The 19,773-nt window shown below is 45.6% G+C and overlaps 1 protein-coding gene across 3 annotated transcripts in view; it reads right to left on the bottom strand.

Moving 5' to 3' along the window:
* TTYH2 (tweety family member 2) overlaps positions 1-13,316 on the bottom strand; it is a 77,673-nt gene extending 64,357 nt beyond the window's left edge. The window contains exon 1 of one of the 3 annotated variants that reach the window (XM_083490144.1): positions 13,012-13,316. In XM_083490144.1, the coding sequence (XP_083346270.1) occupies positions 13,012-13,143 (132 nt within the window). In that variant the 5' untranslated portion in view covers positions 13,144-13,316. Of the gene's footprint in view, positions 1-11,706; positions 11,822-13,011 lie in introns of those variants that run through there. The other 2 variants (XM_083490146.1, XM_083490145.1) reach the window with 2 other exon arrangements.
* Between the last annotated feature and the right edge of the window lie 6,457 nt (positions 13,317-19,773).

Below are 19,773 nucleotides of genomic sequence, written 5' to 3'. Positions count from 1 at the left end.
CATATATATGTATATAATAAATGTTCATAAATGTATCAATGTCTGGAGCAGCACAGGAAGACTTTCCTGAAACCATTTTGACTCCCATGTGCCCAAATGTTTTCTCCGCAAAAAGGGAGGGGGTGAGGGAACTTTCCCATTATTTCAGGAAGTGGGTAATCAAATTTCTGTTGTAGACCGCCTTTTCTGTGATGTGGGTATGATGTTTGTGGAGGGAGGTCTTGGGTTACACCCCTTCTGCGATGTATGTATGATGTATGGATGCATGGTCTTGAGCTCCAAGGCAGGGAATTTAAAATGTCTGCCAGAAGCGGCTTAGTCATGCTGGCCACATGACCTGGAAGGTGTCTGTGGACAAATGCCGGCTCCCCAGGCCTATAGAGTGAGATGAGCACGCAACCCCAGAGTCGTCCGTGACTGGACCTAATGGTCAGGGGTACCTTTACCTTTATATAAGGGCAGGCACACCTTTGTTCTGGGTCCTCCTCCTTTCCTGCATGTGAGTTGCAACAGATCAATAAAGATCAGGCTTACTAGCTGCTTTGCTTCTCAATATTCTCTGGTTGGCCTCTGTTATTTTCTCCTACCAATAGGGAACCCACGTAAGGACTCTATATGGGCTCTTGGATGCCCCATAAGGGAAGAAGGGCAGTTTTTGTTAAAACATCCCAAATCACAGTAACCTTGGCATGCTGGTTCTCATTCAATATTGTTTACACTGACTGGCAGCAGCTCTGAGGGTTTCAGGCAGGAGTCTCTCTCAGCCGGTGTTAGAAATTCAAATATATAGCCGAGGGTGTGCAAAGTTGGAACTAGTTAAAGTTGGGGTTCTGAGGATTCAGAATAAGTTATCCCTGTACAAGTTGGGTGACATAATTACAAATGACATAGTTTTCAATAGGAACGAGGTGATCCTCACTGGTTGTTGTTTTATGCCTATGTTTGGTGCACTTTGAGACTGTACCCCTCTAGCAGCACAATGACTTATCAGTGCAAAAGCAAAGAAGTCTTGCACTTATCTACAAAAACCAGAAGCTCTCCTAGCTTTGCCTGTGAATCAGAGGTCAGAAGTGCCAAGCAAGAAGCCCAATACAACTGTGCATTGTCTAAGTGCTTCCTTCCTGTCAATATGCGTTAGTACAATACTACTACTCTTCCACACACACACCCCCACTCCTAACACATGCAGTTGAAACCAGCACACCAATCACCAGCGAAACTTCCAATACAATATTTTGCAGCAATCCCAGCAAACTGGATGTTATCTGCATGCACAAACACACATCACACACAGTGTGCCTGCAGTTTTTTGTAGGCTTTTGTCCATCACACTGGTCCAAAATGTGGCATAAAAAACTGTCATTTATTTAACAGCATCTGTCAGATAACTTCTCTCGTCCAAAGTGAGAAAGAACTGAGCAGCTCTCAAGCAATAACTGTGAAGGATTTAATCCCAATACTGGGTGATACACTTTCGATTTATGACAAGGCAGTTGACTTCATAAAATATAACATCCACTCTGGAACACTCTGACGTCTGCCATCAGAAGGACATAAGGACACTATCAGTGACTTTTTAAAGCATTCTTCAGGCATAGAAACCTGGTTGCACATGGAACTTTATAGGAACTACAAGCTTTAACAAAGGTGTTGGTTGCTTAGCCTAATGTCCCACGGTCTCCCCTACAGTCACAGTACCCCAAACAGTTTAATTAATGAAAATAATAAGAGAAGACTCAAAGACACTGAGTGACATTCACCAACTGCAACCTGTCAGCGTGTAACAGGGTTCCCTGCTCCCATGCACGGCCTGCATCCTCCTAAAATCTGCTCCAGAGGGTTGGGAAAACCCCTAAAACAAATTTAGAGGGCACACTAGGGGAGGGGGAAACATTTTTTTGTGCAAAGGGAAATCCTTTCAATGACAGAACAAGAGACTTAGCATTATGTCGGATTCCATCTATGATGTGAATAGTGGCGCAGAAAGCTCTCTTGCAAACTGATGCATAAAAGCTTTGGTCTTGCAGACGTTTCCAAATTACAACTTGCCTCCTTCTGCACATGTACTGTATGCACACGTGAAGGCAAAGAGGGGGCATTGCTAGAATTGTAATCAAGACACAAAAAGCGCCAAACATCACAGTAGAGTTAAACCGGGAGTTTGCATTCTCACCTTCTATCCCTGTTTGCTCAGTGAAAGATTTGCATCGTTGTCCTCCATTCTTTTTGTTGTGGTTTTGCAGGCAACAATTCTTACAAGTATCAGAAGTATCCCACCTGGTGCCTTGCAGATGTTGCTGGACTCCAACTCCCATCAGCCCCTGATCATGTGGATTAGGACAATGGGAGTCCAACAACCTCTGAAAGGCATCATTGCTGGCTGTTAAATGCTGACTAGAATCATAGAATCATAGAGTTGGAAGAGACCACAAGGGCCATCGAGTCCAGCCCCCTGCCAAGCAGGAAACAAGACTACCTTGCATTATTTCACGGCCTGTTTTTATAAAACCAGCCCGTGCATCTGATAGAACTGCAGGAGCCATTGGTACTTATCCCACAGAGGTTTCACATTAGCCGCTTAATGGAGACATAAGTATCTCCCACTTTCTGCTGATAAACAACCAACATTACCTTCAGCAGCAATTAGAGGAAGCACAGAGCATCTCTCTCCTGGGATGCTGGTAAGTAATTCTGTCCCACACAAACAAGTTTCACGCCGCAATCTGCAAGAGGTCATGATTCCAAATGCCCCTTCAGCACTATGAGTCCGGGGAAGCCCAGCTCCTCCCTCCCTTAGCCAGCAAAAACAAGCTTCCCACTTATTTTCTTCTGGGCAAAGCACTCTGACCCCGCAACTGCAAGAAGTCCCAAACTACCAGCCTGGCTTTCACTCCCTAGAAATGACAGCATGGCCCCCAAAGAAGGGCATTTCAGAGTGGTGAAATGAATCAGAACAGGAACATCCCCTCTAAACAACAGACAACTTTGTATTTATCTGGGGCAGCTAGAAGCTGAACAGTCTGGTGGCAACTTAAAAGACTAAACAAATGAATCTTAGAAGAAGTTTTACAGGGCCAGGGGCCACTTCAGATACATACCATGTTACTGTCTGTGTGTGTTTGAGTGTACAGTAGGGCTGGGCTAAACTGGTTTCAAGTCCACATTGTGATATCGGTTTCATAATTTTTGACCTGGCAATATATCACATATCATGCTGTGTGTGTGCGCGCTATGCAAAAACCACGATGCGGGGGAAATCGTGAAGCCAGCCAATGCCTCTACATTTCAGTGCCTCTACATCTTCATTTCAGACATCGTGGTAGCTCGGTATATTGTGATGTTTTTAGCTGGTGATATATTGCAATGTTGAAAACCAGATATTGCCCAGCCCTCGTATGCAGAGATGGAATGGGTGGGGGGAAGGGGGAGAGAGGTTATTATGCAGTAAATCTAAAAGTCTGTGTTATATAGAAATTTAATAAATAATAGTAAAAAAAAATAAAATCACATAGTCCCATCGCAAATCACCAGCTACTGCTCCCAAATAAGGCTTTGTCAAATGCATCAAGGATCTACAAGCCAACCCTGAGGGAGGAGTCTTCCACTATGCAGATGAAAGGGCCTGGGACTGTTTACAACAGGCATAGGCAAACTTGGCCCTTCAAATGTTTTGAGACTACAATTCCCATCATCCCTGACCACTGCTCCTGTTAGCTAGGGATGATGGGAGTTGTAGTCCCAAAACATCTGGCGGGTCGAGTTTGCCTATGCCTGGTTTACAGACTCCCCCCCCCAAACACACACATACACACACACACACACACAAAAAAAAAAAAAAAAACCACATGCAATGGCTCACTAGTAGCACTACATCATTCATCAGGAATATAACCCAGGAACTAGCATCCCCCACCCTAAAACAACCCCAATGCCAAGTCTGGCCCTCATATCTACTCAAGATACACTTATCATGTGGCCTCAACCTTACCACCAAGGGCCCTTTCACCCTTACATGTTTGAACATGATATATGCCACCACTACTTTCCTAAGACGATGTGTGCCAGCAATGCCCTCCTGCCATGTAGGTTGCCGGGCTACCTGTGCAAGAGAATGGATGTACCCAAATCAGACATTAAAAACAGCTAGCACTCAGAAATCAGCACAGAAGCAACTCAGGTTTTCCTGGGCATTCAGCAAGACACTTGCCAGACTTCAGCAAAAAGGTTTCAAAGGGAGATTAAAGCTGCCAAGCTGGAATTCGTGTGCTCATTCTATCCTATCAGACTTGGGCTCAAGAAGGACTGGGAGTGACAGGTTCACTACTGAACGCAACTGCCCCTCTTTAGCATACAGGGAAGAAGCTATTCATCTCACTTTGCAAATTCATTAGCAGCCAGGAGCAGACTACTCCCACCTTGTTTGGCACTTCTACTCTCAACTGGATCTCTTTTGCACATGGTCTGCATAGCATTTTGATACGTCTTCCTCGCACTGCATTTGCTGGCTTTCCTGTAGCAGCATCCTTCCAGCGGTTAGCAGCTGGAGAGAACACACTAGCTCAACCCACATGCACCCCTGTCCTCCTTCATAAATTGCAGGATGATTATCTGAAGCAAGAAAGCCTCCAGTACATGTGCAGGTGTCTGCAAGATGGGGAACCAAGGGAAATCAGGGTTCTCCGTTGCATGGGAAGCCCATACTGGGAGAAGCAGGCTCCCTGCTTCAGACAGTCAAACTCATGCATGGGACAGGGATGATGGTGGCAGAGCCAGAGACCTCATCCCCATCCCATGTTCTTTCTCCAGCTTCTGAATGCCTGTACAGGGCTTCTCTCTTCCTGTGATCTGTCAATCAAGCAGAACACTTCATGCACCTGATGAAATAGAAAAAAACTTACACCGCAATAAATTTGCAATTTTTCAGATGCCATAGGACCATCTTCATCTCCAAGGCCAACTCAGATCTCAACCGCATTGCCGTTTCAAGCAATTTTGTAGTGAATTAAGGGAAGCTTTATTCTTAGAGAGATCCAACCCTCCTTGAATACTAACTTATGAGACAGCAGATTCTTTTTTCCGTTCCTAATATTTGACCAATGCTGGAGCCTCTGGACCAAGTACATTCATTTTCTACAGGCAATTATGCTTATTCTTAATTGGGGTTTTCTGCAAATTCAAACAGATTGGGATTGGGAGAGGTCAAATATAATACCCAAGGGTCGATTAACTCTAGTTAAAATCGAAAGAATGTGTTAGCTTAATTGTGCCATTCCTGACCCACACATGTTGTGATCTGAATTCTGTATTACCAACAATGCCTTGTAGCTGTATCTTGAAACCCTGTTTCAGGTTGCACCAGAGATGTTTACCAGCTATCCGTCTTGTGACAACAAGCTTGCAGCGAATCTGTTAACAACTAGGGCACACATTAGGAGGCTGCATTCTCTCTTAGGTTGAGCACGCCCTATCTTAGGGCAGCAGAAACCACCACAAAACATACCACATCCGTAATGTTTAGTGAGCAAATAGCTGGCTATTGCTTATCTACATCAGTCTTTAATGTGGAGAGATAAAAGCCATATCATAGAATCATAGACTTGTAAGGAACTCTGAGGATCATCTAGAGTCCAACTCCTTGCAGTGCAGGAATATGCAGCTGTCCCATATGAGGATTGATGAACCTGCAACCTTAGCGCTATCAGCACCAGGCTACAACCAACTGAACTGTATCTTGTCATTGTTGTGAGTGCCAACCCACAGCTCAAGATATTAGGGCTGGAATCATGCATTGCAAGCTGTTCTCCAATCGAGTTGCAGGCCCCCTCTTTCACCTCTGATACTGCTCCACAGGGACGCAGGTGGCGCTGTGGGTAAAACCTCAGCGCCTAGGGCTTGCCGATTGCTTGTTCGGCGGTTCGAATCCCCGCGGCGGGGTGAGCTCCCTCTTCGGGCCCAGCTCCTGCCCACCTAGCAGTTCGAAAGCACCCCTAAAGTGCAAGTAGATAAACAGGTACTGCTTTCTAGCGGGAAGGTAAACGGTGTTTCTGTGTGCTGCACTGGTGCCGGCTCGCCAGAGCAGCTTCATCACGCTGGCCATGTGACCCGGAAGTGTCTCTGAACAGCGCTGGCCCCGGCCTCTTAAGTGAGATGGGTGCACAACCCTAGAGTCGGACACGACTGGCCCGTACGGGCAGGGGTACCTTTACCTTTACTGCTCCACAAGGGCCTTCAAACCTTCAGGAGCACGTGGAGTTTTTTTTGCGGGGGATGTGAGGGACTGCAGTGAGAAAGCAGTGGGGCTGAAAAACCTCAGTACTGGGAGCCAATGTAGTTCTTTCAGGACCTGTGTTATATGGTCTCAGCGGCCACTCCCAGTCGCCAGTCTAGCTGCCGCATGGGGCAGCTGCATATTCCTGCCTTGAAGGGACTACAGTGGTACCTCTGGTTAAGAACTTAATTCATTCCAGAGGTCCATTCTTAACCTGAAACTGTTCTTAACCTGAAGCACCACTTTAGCTAATGGGGCCTCCCGCTCCTGCCGCACCGCCGGAGCACAATTTCTGTTCTCATCCTGAAGCAAAGTTCTTAACCTGAGGTACTATTTCTGGGTTAGCGGAGTCTGTAACCTGAAGCGTATGTAACCCAAGGTACCACTGTAGCCTGCAGCTGCCCTTTGGATTGACTCTTCTCTGTGGAATAAAAGTATAGCGAAGAATACAGTGGTACCTTGAACTTAACCCATCCTGGGAGTACGTTCGACTCCTGAAACGGTTTGAAAACCAAGGTGTGGCTTCCGATTGGCTGTAGGAGTTTCCTGCACTCAATCGGAAGCCGCAGACATTCAGCTTCCAAAAAAAGTTCACAAACCGAAACACTCACTTTGTGGCGTTTGGGAGCCAAGCTGTTCGGGAACCAAGGTACCACTGTACTTGTGCCTATGGAATACCCATGGTCTACTTTATGTAAACAATGTTGGGGCTTTGCTTCCTGAACCCAAGCCCCATTCATTTCTTTTCCAGGAAAACACCTAAAGACTGGCTGCCGTCATGTCCAGTTCAATGCCATTATCCGCCTTTTCCTGCTACGGATCTGCCAATGCCATTACCGACTTAAGCCTCAAGCTAGAATCGCAGCCAATCACATGCCTCAGCCACACGGGGAATGACTTGAAGTCCTGGATTCAATTAGCCCAGTTTGGATTCAGCATTCCTGCCAACGGAATTTGAAAGCTTTCATAGAATCATAGAGTTGGAAGAGACCACAAGGGCCATCGAGTCCAATCCCCTGCCAAGCAGGAAACAAGGTTTCACCTGCAAGCTGCCAAACCTTCCGCGGACAGAATATTTTGAGACGTGCAACCAGAGGTAGTACGACTTGCACTACACCATGAATAAAAAATTAACTACGGCAGTGCCGCAATGAAACGCAACCACCTGCCAAGGTGGAAGGTAACATCTGACCAGTGCAGCGTACGAGAAGAACTCACGTGGGCATTCAACTAGGTAGGCATTCTAAATTTGGGTTAGCAACTTCCAAAGGAACAAACAGTAGTTCCTCTACATTAGAATCACCACGCTGAGGTAATTAATTAGGAAAAAAGAAAAGAGCTACTGCTTAAACTACTCTTTGTACTTTGTGCCAGTCCTATACAGTGGTACCTTGGGTTAAGAACTTAATTCGTTCTGGAGGTCCGTTCTTAACCTGAAACTGTTCTTAACCGGAGATACCACTTTAGCTAATGGGGCCTCCTGCTGCCACCGCGCTGCCACCACAAAATTTCTGTTCTCATCCTGAAGCAAAGTTCTTAACCCGAGGTACTCTTTCTGGGTTAGCGGAGTCTGTAACCTGAAGCATATGTAACCTGAAGCGTATGTAATCCGAGGTACCACTGTACATGTATTGGACATAAGAAAAGTCTAGTTTCCCCTTAAAATACATGTGTGCACTGAGTGGAAACGGATTGGGTGCTGAGACCTGGCCTGCAAGATTTGTGTTTTTTTAATGGGAAAATGTGCTCACCCTTTATACTAACACACACACACACACACACACACACACACACATCAGATGTCTAGCTTTTAACCAGCATGTAGGCTGCTATTATTAGATGCAGAAATTGTGAAGTAAAAAGTGAATAAGGCAAGCCATATGCGTGTGCAAAACGCAGCAGAAGGAATAGAAAACAGAATTTCTGATGATCTCTACTAAAGGGTTTGGCAATACAATTCTTAAAGTGACAGCAGAGGCAATACTGCGTTGCCTAGCAGAATGAATCCTTAGATCTTTCACAAGGCTTTGCAGTAGTGTATGCTTCCTTCAAAAGGAAAACGAAAGTATATCTAGCCCAGCAGGTGTTAAGTGCTCAGTATTCAAACTCCTGCCAGCTATGTACAATCCATAGATAAATCTATTGCTTTATACAATCTGAACTGAATATATGTATTCATAAAGGACTATAAAGAAAAGGAAGTGTTATTGCCTGACCTACACAGACTCGTGAATTAAGATTCTTTCCAACTTTTTTACCAGAGGGGTAAAAAAACAACCTAGGTAAATACTATGCCGAACCTGACTTGAATCTTTTAAGAAAATAACTTTTATTGAGCCAACTATGTTAGAGAAGGTTTAGTAGGCTTTAAGTTGCACAGAAGGCGCCTTTAGGGAGAAAAGCATCTCAGCCAGAGGCGAACTTCAAGCTTGAGGTTCCCACCGTTTCCAGGGAATGAACTTGAGTGACCTTTCCTCTAGTACTCATGAAGATGGAGCATCTTCCATACAAAGCCTAAATACTCTGCTTTTCCTGGCCCATATTCTAACAAATTGACAGCAATAAGGTAGTTGTAAAAAAAGTCACTGACATCTTCATAGCAATTGCAATGGGCTGGCCTACATACCACCAGGCTCTGAAGGAATGATGAGAATCAGACAGCCTCTATTAGAGAGGGAAAGGGAATGGTTCTCACCTTTGTGGCTTTCTGAACTAATTAAGGGCACATTTACATAACTGAGGGACCCTTGGTTATTAATAGTAATTTTGAGGAACTGCCAGCAGGGAAAGAGGCTCCCAAATACCTCAAAAGGCAAAGTGAGCACTAAACATTGTTATCACAGGTTAAGTGATAACACAGGGAAACTTTGAGACAAGTCCCACAGTGAGGGTCAAGTCCCAGTTGGAACTTGGAGCAGCACACATGTACACAACTTCCTGCCGACAAAGCAATACCAGCTAAACACATACAGTGGTACCTCGGGTTAAGAACTTAATTCGTTCTGGAGGTCTGTTCTTAACCTGAAACTGTTCTTAACCTGAAGCACCACTTTAGCTAATGGGGCCTCCCGCTGCTGCTGCGCTGCCGATGCACGATTTCTGTTCTCATCCTGAAGCAAAGTTCTTAACTCAAGGTACTATTTCTGGGTTAGCGGAGTCTGTAACCTGAAGCATCTGTAACCTGAAGCGTATGTAACCCGCGGTACCACTGTATCACACTCCATAATTTCCAAAAGAGTATAGAAGTGACCTAAGCAGGCCTAAGGGATGGTTAAGGATGCAAAGCTACTCAATTTATTTTTATATTGGACAAAGCCTCTTTCTGCAGATAGTTTCTACGGACACTACCTTCCCACTTTTCCATCTTTGGAACAAGCACACAGCCACCCAAAAGAAATGTTCGTTTCCTAGAGCAGTGGTTTCAAGCCTTTTTTTTGTACGGCAACCCGTAAGTCCAAATTTACTTTGTGCAGTAACCCATCGCTGTATTCTCACATGAATTTTGGACCACAGGTCTTCAGTGGCCATTGGTTTTGTGCATTTAAAATGCAAGTCTGCTTATTTTACAACCATTATGTGAGACATATACGCAACATACATAATTTGATGAAATATTTATAGGGCTTACAAAGATAATCATTGTTGTGCTCATGGGAGTGTAAAAACAACCAACACCTGATTGGTAAGTAATATAAATTTGGTGCTTGACCTCTGGAGGCGCACTCCATTGTCTCGAGACAGACAGATTGCAACAACAACTTTATAAATTCATTCCACAAACGCAGTTACACAAGGCCTGTTAAAAATACTTGTACTTCATTATATCTTATGATTTTTTCATGATGAAGTCCACTTTGGCAGGTATCAATGGGATGACAGAGCTTGCATTTTGCCAAAGAGCAGGTTAGTGCAGGGTTTATTGGTTGTCAGACACAGTCTCAGATCCTTCCCGAAAAATAGCCTGCTTCTGCATTTCAGTCTTCATAGCAGTCGTTGCTGAAAATCCTGCCTCCCAAAGGTATGGGCTACCAAACGGCAGCAGCGCAGATACTACTTCTTCATCAACAAGTTCAGGCTACTCAATGGCAACATGAAACCAACATTCTGACAATTTTTGGAAATGCTGTTGTCTTTGAGGGTCCTGTCACATGATAGTTCAATGAGCCATTGTTCTTTCTGCACAAGTGGTGAGATCTGGTTCCAAATGGGCTTCACATACACTCAAACTTCTTTGTTTCTAAGCAAACTACAAATTACCCTTGACTATTAACGGGTTCTGAGATGGTTCACCAGAAAGTGCTCATACAGGGAGTTTTTTTGAGTATTACAGCTTGCCTCTGATGCAAGCTCTATTAGCACTTTGTGGGAAACCGTCCCCAGAAGCATCACCAGCCAGCAGAGAACTGGCCAATGAGAATCACAGAATCATAAAATTGAAGAGCTGGAAGGGACCACAAGGGTCATCTAGTCCAACCCCCTGCAAGGCAGGAATCTTTCACCCAACATGGGACTCACGACCTGGGGATTAAGCAGTGCCATGCTCTACCAGAATCTTTCAGACATGCGGTTACAAGCATCAAAACAGCATTATAATAAGCCAATACAGTGGTGCCTCGCAAGACGAAATTAATTCGTTCCGCGAGTTTTTTCGTCTAGCAAATTTTTCGTCTTGCGAAGCACAGTGTCGGAAAAGTTTTGGAAAAGCTTCAAAAATCGCCAAAAACCTCAAAAAAGGCTACCACACCGCATTCTATGAGTTGCTGCTCGAAGTCAAGTCGCAACTGTATTAATGGTGTTAAAAGGAAACAAACTTGCAAAAAGTGCAAGACGTTTTCGTCTTGCGAAGCAAGCCCATAGGGAAATTCGTCTTGCGAAGCAGCTCAAAAACCGCAAAACCCTTTCGTCTAGCGAGTTTTTCGTCTTGCGAGGCACCACTGTAAAACAGCTGTAAGAGGTACTCCTTCATGCCAGTTAAAGGCTGCAAGTGATATTTGGGATTTACTTATAAAGCCTGCAACCCATCTGCACTTCTGGGTCAAAACCCACAGGTTAGGAAACACTGTTCTAGACTATCAGCCTAAGAAGACCCACTTAGCTATGAAGTTCTCACTGAGTGACCCTCAGATGGTCAAGTCACCATCTCTCAGCCTAACCTAACAGGCTTGGTGTGAGGATAAAATGTATGCCATCTTGAAATTGGCAGTGGAAGGGGGTGGGAGAAAAAAACAGAAATGCAATCAATAAAGACCCAGAGCAATGAAGAACTCTGCCACATCATTACCAAGGCAAACCAGTATACGGACAGCAAAGGAAACACAACAGAACTGGCTCCAAATACAGAGATGACAAAATACAGCAAACACTGTGCATCCAGAATGGATAGCAGCGTATCTGAAGCGTTCAGCTAATCACCGGAAGTTAATGGGATCGCTACTTACAAATAGATTTCCACCCAAACAAGGATGCACAGGGAACTGAGGGGGAAGATAAAGGATCCAGCTATCTGAAGAGCAGACAAGGAGGGTTGCTAGCATATCACACATGCAAATAAGAGAGAGGGTTAGTTTTGCAGGGGGGGTTGTGGGGGGGGAAGAGTGTTATATTTTGTGGGCCTGAGGGAGATGGGGAGAAGGGGGCAGAATCCAGTTTGGGGGAAGCCAATGGAAAATGTAACTGCCTTCGCATGTGCAAGAGCCGAGCAAAACATAACCTTCAGGCAGGACTCAGAAAGATGCCTTATTAACACAGAGACGCCTGCTTCTTTAAAAAGATTTGCAAAATTCAAATGACAACTCTCATCATCGAATGCGCGCGTCTATTTTAATTTGCAATTCAGGTCAATTCCCCCCAAAAGGGTGGGGTGGGTGACGGATAGAGGGGATAAAATGCTACACAGCTTAATATTTAAAATCAGAGCCACTGAATCTGGCCCACGGCACAGAGGACACAGGACCTGGCATGTTTGGGTCCCCCCCCCAGGCTCCCCCCCCCCCGAGAATCTTAATTACCAGGCGATTGGCTGGGATGCCGCAAAAAGGGGTCAAAAGAGGCACTGCGGGAGACTGTATGCTGGTCTGCTTTACTCCAAAGGAGTACAGGACCGGCGGCCACGAGTCATTTGCGTCCTGAATATAAGAAGGTGCGCAAGGCAACAACTGCCCACGAGGATTTCACGAGACCACCACGCTCAGAATAGCCATAGGGGGTGCGGATGGGTGAGCGCAGGGGTGCTAACTTGAATGAAATGGGGGGGAGGCAAGCTCCGCCCCCAATAATCCATCCATCCATCACAAGACGTGGGGCACCCACACTATTTGAGCAATGCCCATCAATTTGGGGGGGGGGCTCAAATTTTTTTTTTGGGGGGGCGAACGGACCTCGGCCCCTAGGAGTTGGGGTAGAAACAAAGCGGGGCAGCGAGGACAGCACTTGACGGAGTTGCAAGCCCCTTCCATTAGAGGAGGCGTTTTGTCGAGGGCAGGCATTTTGTGGGAAACTGACGGCGGGGGGGGGGGCACTCCGGATCTCTCTCCCTCCCTCTTCGGTAGGCTGAGAGATCCAGTCCGGGGGGCTCCCACCGCAGGACCTGGCAACCACCCCAGAGCTGAAGGTCGCGCTGGGAAGCGCGGGAGGCCCAGCCAAGCGCCGCAGTGGGTTTGGAGTGGGGTTTTGCATGGAGGGCGCTCCATTCATTCTACCCTACGGGGGAAGAGGATCATGCACCGGGCGGGCGGGCAGCGCACCTGCTGGTAGTCGGCGTCCCTCGGGCGGAAGGCGCTGGAGACCGGCTGCAGGCGGAGGCTCAAGTGGGGCAGCCCGTGCAGCCACGACGCCCACCAGGGCGCCAGGTAGTCGGCCCGCGCCGCAGGCAACATCGCGACCCCGGGCCTGCCGGCTGCAGATGCTGCAGCCGCTCGCCGCCTCCCCGGACAGGCACCCACTCCTCCTGCCGCTGCTGCCGCTTCTCGTGCCGCGTCCGCTCTCCGCACGCCGATCGCGGCCCGGCCTCCTTCGCAGTCGCGGAGCGCGCTCGCCAAGCGCCGCCCCTTCTATTCTCCGCGATGGGGAGGCGGGGCAGGGCGGGGACGGGGCGGGGGGGCGCAAGCCGGGCCATTCTGTGAGGGAGCGGACGCCCCCTGCGGGATCCGCCCGACTGACGGGGGCGATGCTTGCAAAGAAGTTCACAGCAGCACTCCGTCTTCCTTCTCTCTCCCCCCACACCCCAAGTGATTTTTTTGTTTGTTTCAATCCTTATGTGGGGCGCATGGTCGCAGCAGGATTTATGCTATATGGGGGGGGGGGGATGCAGGACACCCACCTGTCATCATCCTCTGTCTGACTCCGTCTAGCACATTAGGGATTTCTTTTGACCTCAAGTGCTGAGAAAAATCTGTCCGAATCTTCCTCCTTTTTTTAAAAAGTATTTTTATTAATTTACTTGATTTTTTTTGGATGGGGGCAACTGTCCCCCTGGCTATGGTGGGGCCGGGTGTGCATCTCCGACTCTCATGCAAACATAATCCTGTGTTCTTCCTGTTAATGTCATCTCCAAGTGAGGGGAAGCGAAACATCTACAAGGGAGAGACTGCCCCAACTATGGAGTATCCTCTCCCAAGAAAATACACCTGGCACAAACTTCATTGTCTTTTAGTCACTGGGCCATAGCTGTACCTATCTATCTATCTGTTAAGTTGTGTGTGAACATATCAGATGACACAGCGATTCTTCAAACAGCTCTTGTTTACTCACAGGCCGGAACAGAACTGAACTGAAGGGTTCAGCCAGCCTGCTTAATATAGAGCTCCAGTACCATGCAACTGTAACAACTTTCTGTAACTATCCAATCACTGAACGTCACTTTCAATCCTTTATTTGCATATGTGGACCTGAGTGAAAACTATCTACAGTATCCCCCTGCTGGCCCAGGGTGAGAACTTCAGTACATAACACCATCTATCTATCTATCTATCTATCTATCTATCATCTATCTATCATCTTCACTCATTTTTCACACAGTCATTTCACTCAATCACTCAGACATTTCAAAACGTGTTTACTATATTAAATATTTCAAACTCTCCTACTGTCTATTGTGCTTTGTATTTCCTGCATGTACTGTTTATTCTTTATTTTTATAACCCTCCTTGGAAATCATTAGCAAAATGCAGCACACAAATGTTTTAAATATAGTTCTCTCTTTAAAAACAAACAAACCCCCACACCTTTCCCACAAAGCCTTTGCCCTCAATCCAACTTGTTCAGCACACACCTTGCCTCAAGGAGTAACTGAAGAGGCATGTCAGCAGGGAGAAATGTGTGAGAGGAAGCTGGAAGATTCAGGATAGGCAAGAGACTTCTTCACACAACAAAGCATGGATTTTGCCCTCACTAGATGTAGCGACAGCCACCATTTTGGATGGTTTAAATTAAAGATGGGACAAATTAATGGGAGAATGAGGCTATCAAACGCTACTAGCCACGACTAAAACTAACCAACTAAAACATTGGTCACCAGCAACATTGGTAGAAACCGTTCCAAGAAGAGAGACATTAAAGGTCCCAACGCCTGCATTTGAAACATGCCTTATGTCTTATGACCACAAATAGAAATTCTCTGTCGTTTCTCAGTTAGTAATGAGGAAGTTCTGAATTGGCCTAGGGATTGCTTAATTTACAGAGCCTAACTGCTTCCTAACTTACAGAAAATCACTACTTTGACATACTACTGCCTGCTATGTCGCAAAAGCGCTAATTTGCAGTTTCTCTTCCCATTTTTTTAAAAATACAGTGGTACCTCGGGTTAAGAATTTAATTTGTTCTGGAGGTCCGTTCTTAACCTGAAACTGTTCTTAACCTGAGGTACCACTTTAGCTAATGGGGCTTCCCGCTGCCGCCATGCGATTTCAGTTCTCATCCTGAAGCAAAGTTCTTAACCCAAGGTACTTTTTCTGGGTTAGCAGAATCTGTAACCTGAAGCATCTGTAACCTGAAGCGTCTGTAACCCGAGGTACCACTGTAAAGCATAAACCTCACAAAGTCAAGCACTGGGTGCATTCTGCAAGGGACATATCATGTACAGGAAACCTACACACACATAATTTATGTTCAGAGATCCAATCAGTGCAAGATGGTAATGGCCATTCTGATCCCTGTCTCTACACCAGGAACTGCTAATTCTCTACCCAGAAAGGGCTGTTGACTCCACCCTCCCAAAAAACCACACCAACCCCCCTGCCACAAAATTCAGCCACATGCAGTTATCCCCACCTTTAGCCTTCTGTGCAGGATTTGAAACACTTGGGTGCGATTTAATGCACACTTTCATAAAAAACCTCTCCCTCACTGATTATTAACCCAACCCTGACCGGCCTCTGGATTATTGCCAGTATTACTTTTATAATACCTTCAATATATGAATTAAAGTCTATATGGAAGTTGTAGTGCCTCAGTTGTCTACACACTTTCACGTGGGTGGGTGGGATATCCTGTGTTATAGAGAAGGATCAATAAACCTTATTTTTATAACTTATATAAGGGCAGTAGAGAAGCAAGCCTTTGTGTCCCAGACTGTTCATCAGACCCTCTCAGGCATGCCAAAGCATGCTGCCTTTTTGACTTTACAGTGGTGCCTCGCATTAATCCGTTCCGCGAGTCTCTTCGTCTTGCGGTTTTTTCGTCTTGCGAAGCACGGCTATTAGCGGCTTAGCGGCTATTAACGGCTTAGCGGCTTTAAGAAAAAGGAAACAAACTCGCAAGAACTCGCAAGACGTTTTGTCTTGCGAAGCAAGCCCATAGGGAAATTTGTCTTGCGGAACGACTCAAAAAACGGAAAACTCTTTCGTCTTGTGCGTTTTTCGTCTTGCGAGGCATTCGTCTTGCGAGGTACCACTGTACTAGGTTAACTCAAGAAGCAGGAAGAAAGTGCATAGGGAAAGCCATATGGCAGAGTTGTTTTGTTTCATGCTTTCCATTCAAGACCGTGTCCATGCTTTCAGGAAGCGACAGATCAGCAGCAACATGGGAAGGGTAGTGTTACCCATTACCAGAACTTGAGCTTTGTCAGTTCCATGGAAATCTGGCAGGGCCAATTATCCTCAAACATCAGTGTGACAGCAGTTTTTAAATATCTGAATGAGAGGCATGGAGGGATGGAGTTTGAGGAAATGACATAGATTAAACCCAGCTTCTGCAATGACACTGTATCTCCACCTCACTTCAAGGTCTCAGCATCAGCAGAAACAATGGATGGGGAAATCATATAGACCCCAAACAGCAGCTGTTATTTAAGGAATGCAGCAGTGCTAGCTCAGCTTATTTCAGCACCATTTTCTTCCCTGTAGAAATCCTCTTTCTGACATTTGGAGGAGGCTGCTGAGGAAGAGAAAGCAGCATCTACCCCAGATCTCAGTTAGTCCTTTGCCATACAGCACTTACCTAATGATCTCAGATCATCTTGCCAGCCTCTGGAATTCTCTTGGGAGTTAGCGAGACCTTGGGCTACATATTGTGAATCGACATTTTTATCAATGTAGTGCAGAAATGGGCAGGCCCCCTAGCAAATCAATAAGAAAAAAGTTAATTAAATCAGATCTGAGCTGCTAGTCAAAGGAAAGGGAGAAGAGCCATTTTTCACTTTCCAGCAGCACAAATTCTTGGGCAGAGGGATACATGTTCTCTCTCTGAATCATTCTAGAACACAAAATGTCCATCACTGGGGAATACTGCCTGCAGAAAACCATCTTTAGTTACTCTTCTCACTGATTCTAGAGGGTAGCTGCATTAATCAACTGCAGAAAAACTAGTAAGACCATCTAGTTGATACCAGAAAAAGAACAAAGTGAATTCTCAATTATTTGATTTTCTTGGATTTCCAACACAGAACATTTGCCTGGAGATACTAGTCCATAGGACGTGGGTGGCGATGTGGACTAAACCACAGAGCCTAGGGCTGGCCGATCAGAAGGTCGGTGGTTCGAATCCCTGTGACGGGGTGAGCTCCCGTTGTTGGGTCCCTGCTCCTGCCAACCTAGCAGTTTGAAAGCATGTCAAAGTGTAAGTAGATAAATAGTTACCACTCCAGTGGGAAGGTAAACAGTGTTTCCGTGCGCTGCTCTAGTTCACCAGAAGCGGCTTAGTCATGCTGGCCACATGACCCAGAAGCTGTCTGCCGACCAAAAGCCGGCTCCCTCGGCCAGTAAAGCGAGATGAGTGCACAACCCCAGAGTCGTCCACGACTGGACCTAACGGTCAGGGGTCCCTTTACCTTTTACTAGTCCATAACAATATTGGTTTCTGTTTTTATATTTGTTAAAACACACTTGTGGAATGCAGTACTCATCTATTATATAAAGTGCAAAGGGAAAACTGAAAATATGTACCTAGAGCACTTATGATGTTGGATGGTACTACAAGTTCTGCTGTTTTAGAAGTAAGCTGTGGAATCACACATTTTAGTTCACTTTAAAATAATAAGATTCGACTCCTTTTAAAATGTAAGACTTCAGTACATATAGTGACTGCACAGTTTAAGGCTTTGATGTTTTGTATAATGTGTGTGTGTGTTGTGTGTGTGTATATAATGTTTAATACAAATAATTTTTTTGCCCCGATCCCAATAAAATGCTTCCAGTATTTTAACAACCATTTGCTTCTTCTGACATCATCTCAGACCCAGTTGTAGCCATACCTGATACTTCACCCAGTCTTAAGGAGAAAAAGCATTTATTTTGCAACCTTGCCACATGCTTCCCCCTTCAACATCACAAAATGAACTGCCTGTCTTAAGTGGGTCAGACCACTGTTCCATCAAGTTCAATATTATCTACACTTAGCAACAGCTCTCCAGGATTTCAGACAAAGGATGTCTCAACTCTACCTAGAGATGCTGGGAATTGAACCCTGAGATTTTCTGCTTGCGACACAGACACTCTGCCACTGAGTGATGGCCGCAGTTCCGTCCTTGTTTCTTTCCCCTAATGTTGTGACAATCTGTTCCATCTCTGCACACAGCCCATTTGAGGATTGAACTTTACCTGACATTTATACACTTTCTTAAAACAAGCCGTATTTGTGAAAAAGCTCTTGAAAAACCTACATTTGGAGGAAAATATTGAGCAGTGGCTCAGCAGGAAATTAGCCAGACTACATAATAGCCCATCCGGCTTTGTAGCCTCTATGAATCACAGAAGCCGTGAGCTGTATTTATAGCTTCCTACGCCTTTGGTTAATAGAGTGTATAAATCCCAAAGCTTTTTCAGCATGATGTCATGACCTCCAGCCTGATGCAATGAATCTTTCACACTGTCCCAACTCAAGGCTTCTTTATAGGGAATGGTAATTATCACACTGCCATTGAGATGGCCCTCTCGACAACTCCAGGATTGTGCTAAACACAAGTGATATTTGCATGAATAAACAACAATCTTTCCCTACTTCGAAGACTAGGCATCAGATGTTTTCATGCTACATCTAAATGCCCCTTATTAAACTACCAATGGTCTTGATGGTACCTTTATAACAGATATAGACATACTTCAGAGGATCAACTTGTTTATTTTCACTAATCTTCTTATACCACTTACGCTGCCTTCACAAGCCTACCATAAAAAGTCACCTGTTTCAATACATTTATTTATTACTGTGTTCCTGCCAAGCCATATGGAACTAGCCAAGCAATTTCCAGACCTTATATACACAACCACATGGAATCCTAGAATCTGTGATGAAAAGGTAATGGCTACATTGACCCATTGGGATGTGGGCGGCGCTGTGGGTAAAACCACAGAGCCAAGGGCTTGCCGATCAGAAGGTCAGTAGTTCGAATCCCCGCGACGGGGTGAGCTCCCGTGGCTCGGTCCCTGCTCCTGCCGACCTAGCAGTTCAAAAGCACGTCAAAGTGCAAGTAGATAAATAGGTACTGCTCTGGTGGGAAGGTAAATGGTGTTTCCGTGTGCTGCTCTGGTTCACCAGAAGCGGCTTAGTCTTGCTGGCTACATAACCCAGAAGTTGTACGTCGGCTTCCTCGGCCAGTAAAGCGAGATGAGAGCCGCAACCCCAGTAATCCGCGACTGGACCTAACGGTCAGGGGTCCCTTTACCTTTACCTTGACCCATCAGCCTGAGTTATCCTAGCAAAACCAGATGTTCTCTTAAGAATAGCGTGTATTTATGATATACCTGGACAACTTCCTAAGCATGTTGAACTTCCCCATGAAATGTTTCAAAAGATTTGGGCTTCCTGGTTTTATCAACATAAACTTGGGTCCAGATATGCAGTGCCTCTGCTGTTGAGATGGCTGATTATATTTACTATTTCCCCCCTCCATTGCAGCACCCTGCAAATGTACATCACCCAACACCAGGTGATGTTGTAGGGTGAAATCTCTGAAAACTCCCTTCCACCTACAGAGTCCCCTGCTCAATCAGATACTGTACTTTTCTGTGGTTGGAAGGAGCTCTTACCACCACACGCAAGAACAAGTCTGGATCCAAGCCATGGTCTGTACA

The sequence above is a fragment of the Podarcis liolepis genome (genome assembly GCF_965112155.1).
Source record: "Podarcis liolepis genome assembly, chromosome: 2".
NCBI lineage: Eukaryota > Metazoa > Chordata > Lepidosauria > Squamata > Lacertidae > Podarcis > Podarcis liolepis.
The sequence above is the reverse complement of the archived record's forward strand: the minus strand, read 5'-3'. Positions and strand labels throughout refer to the sequence as shown.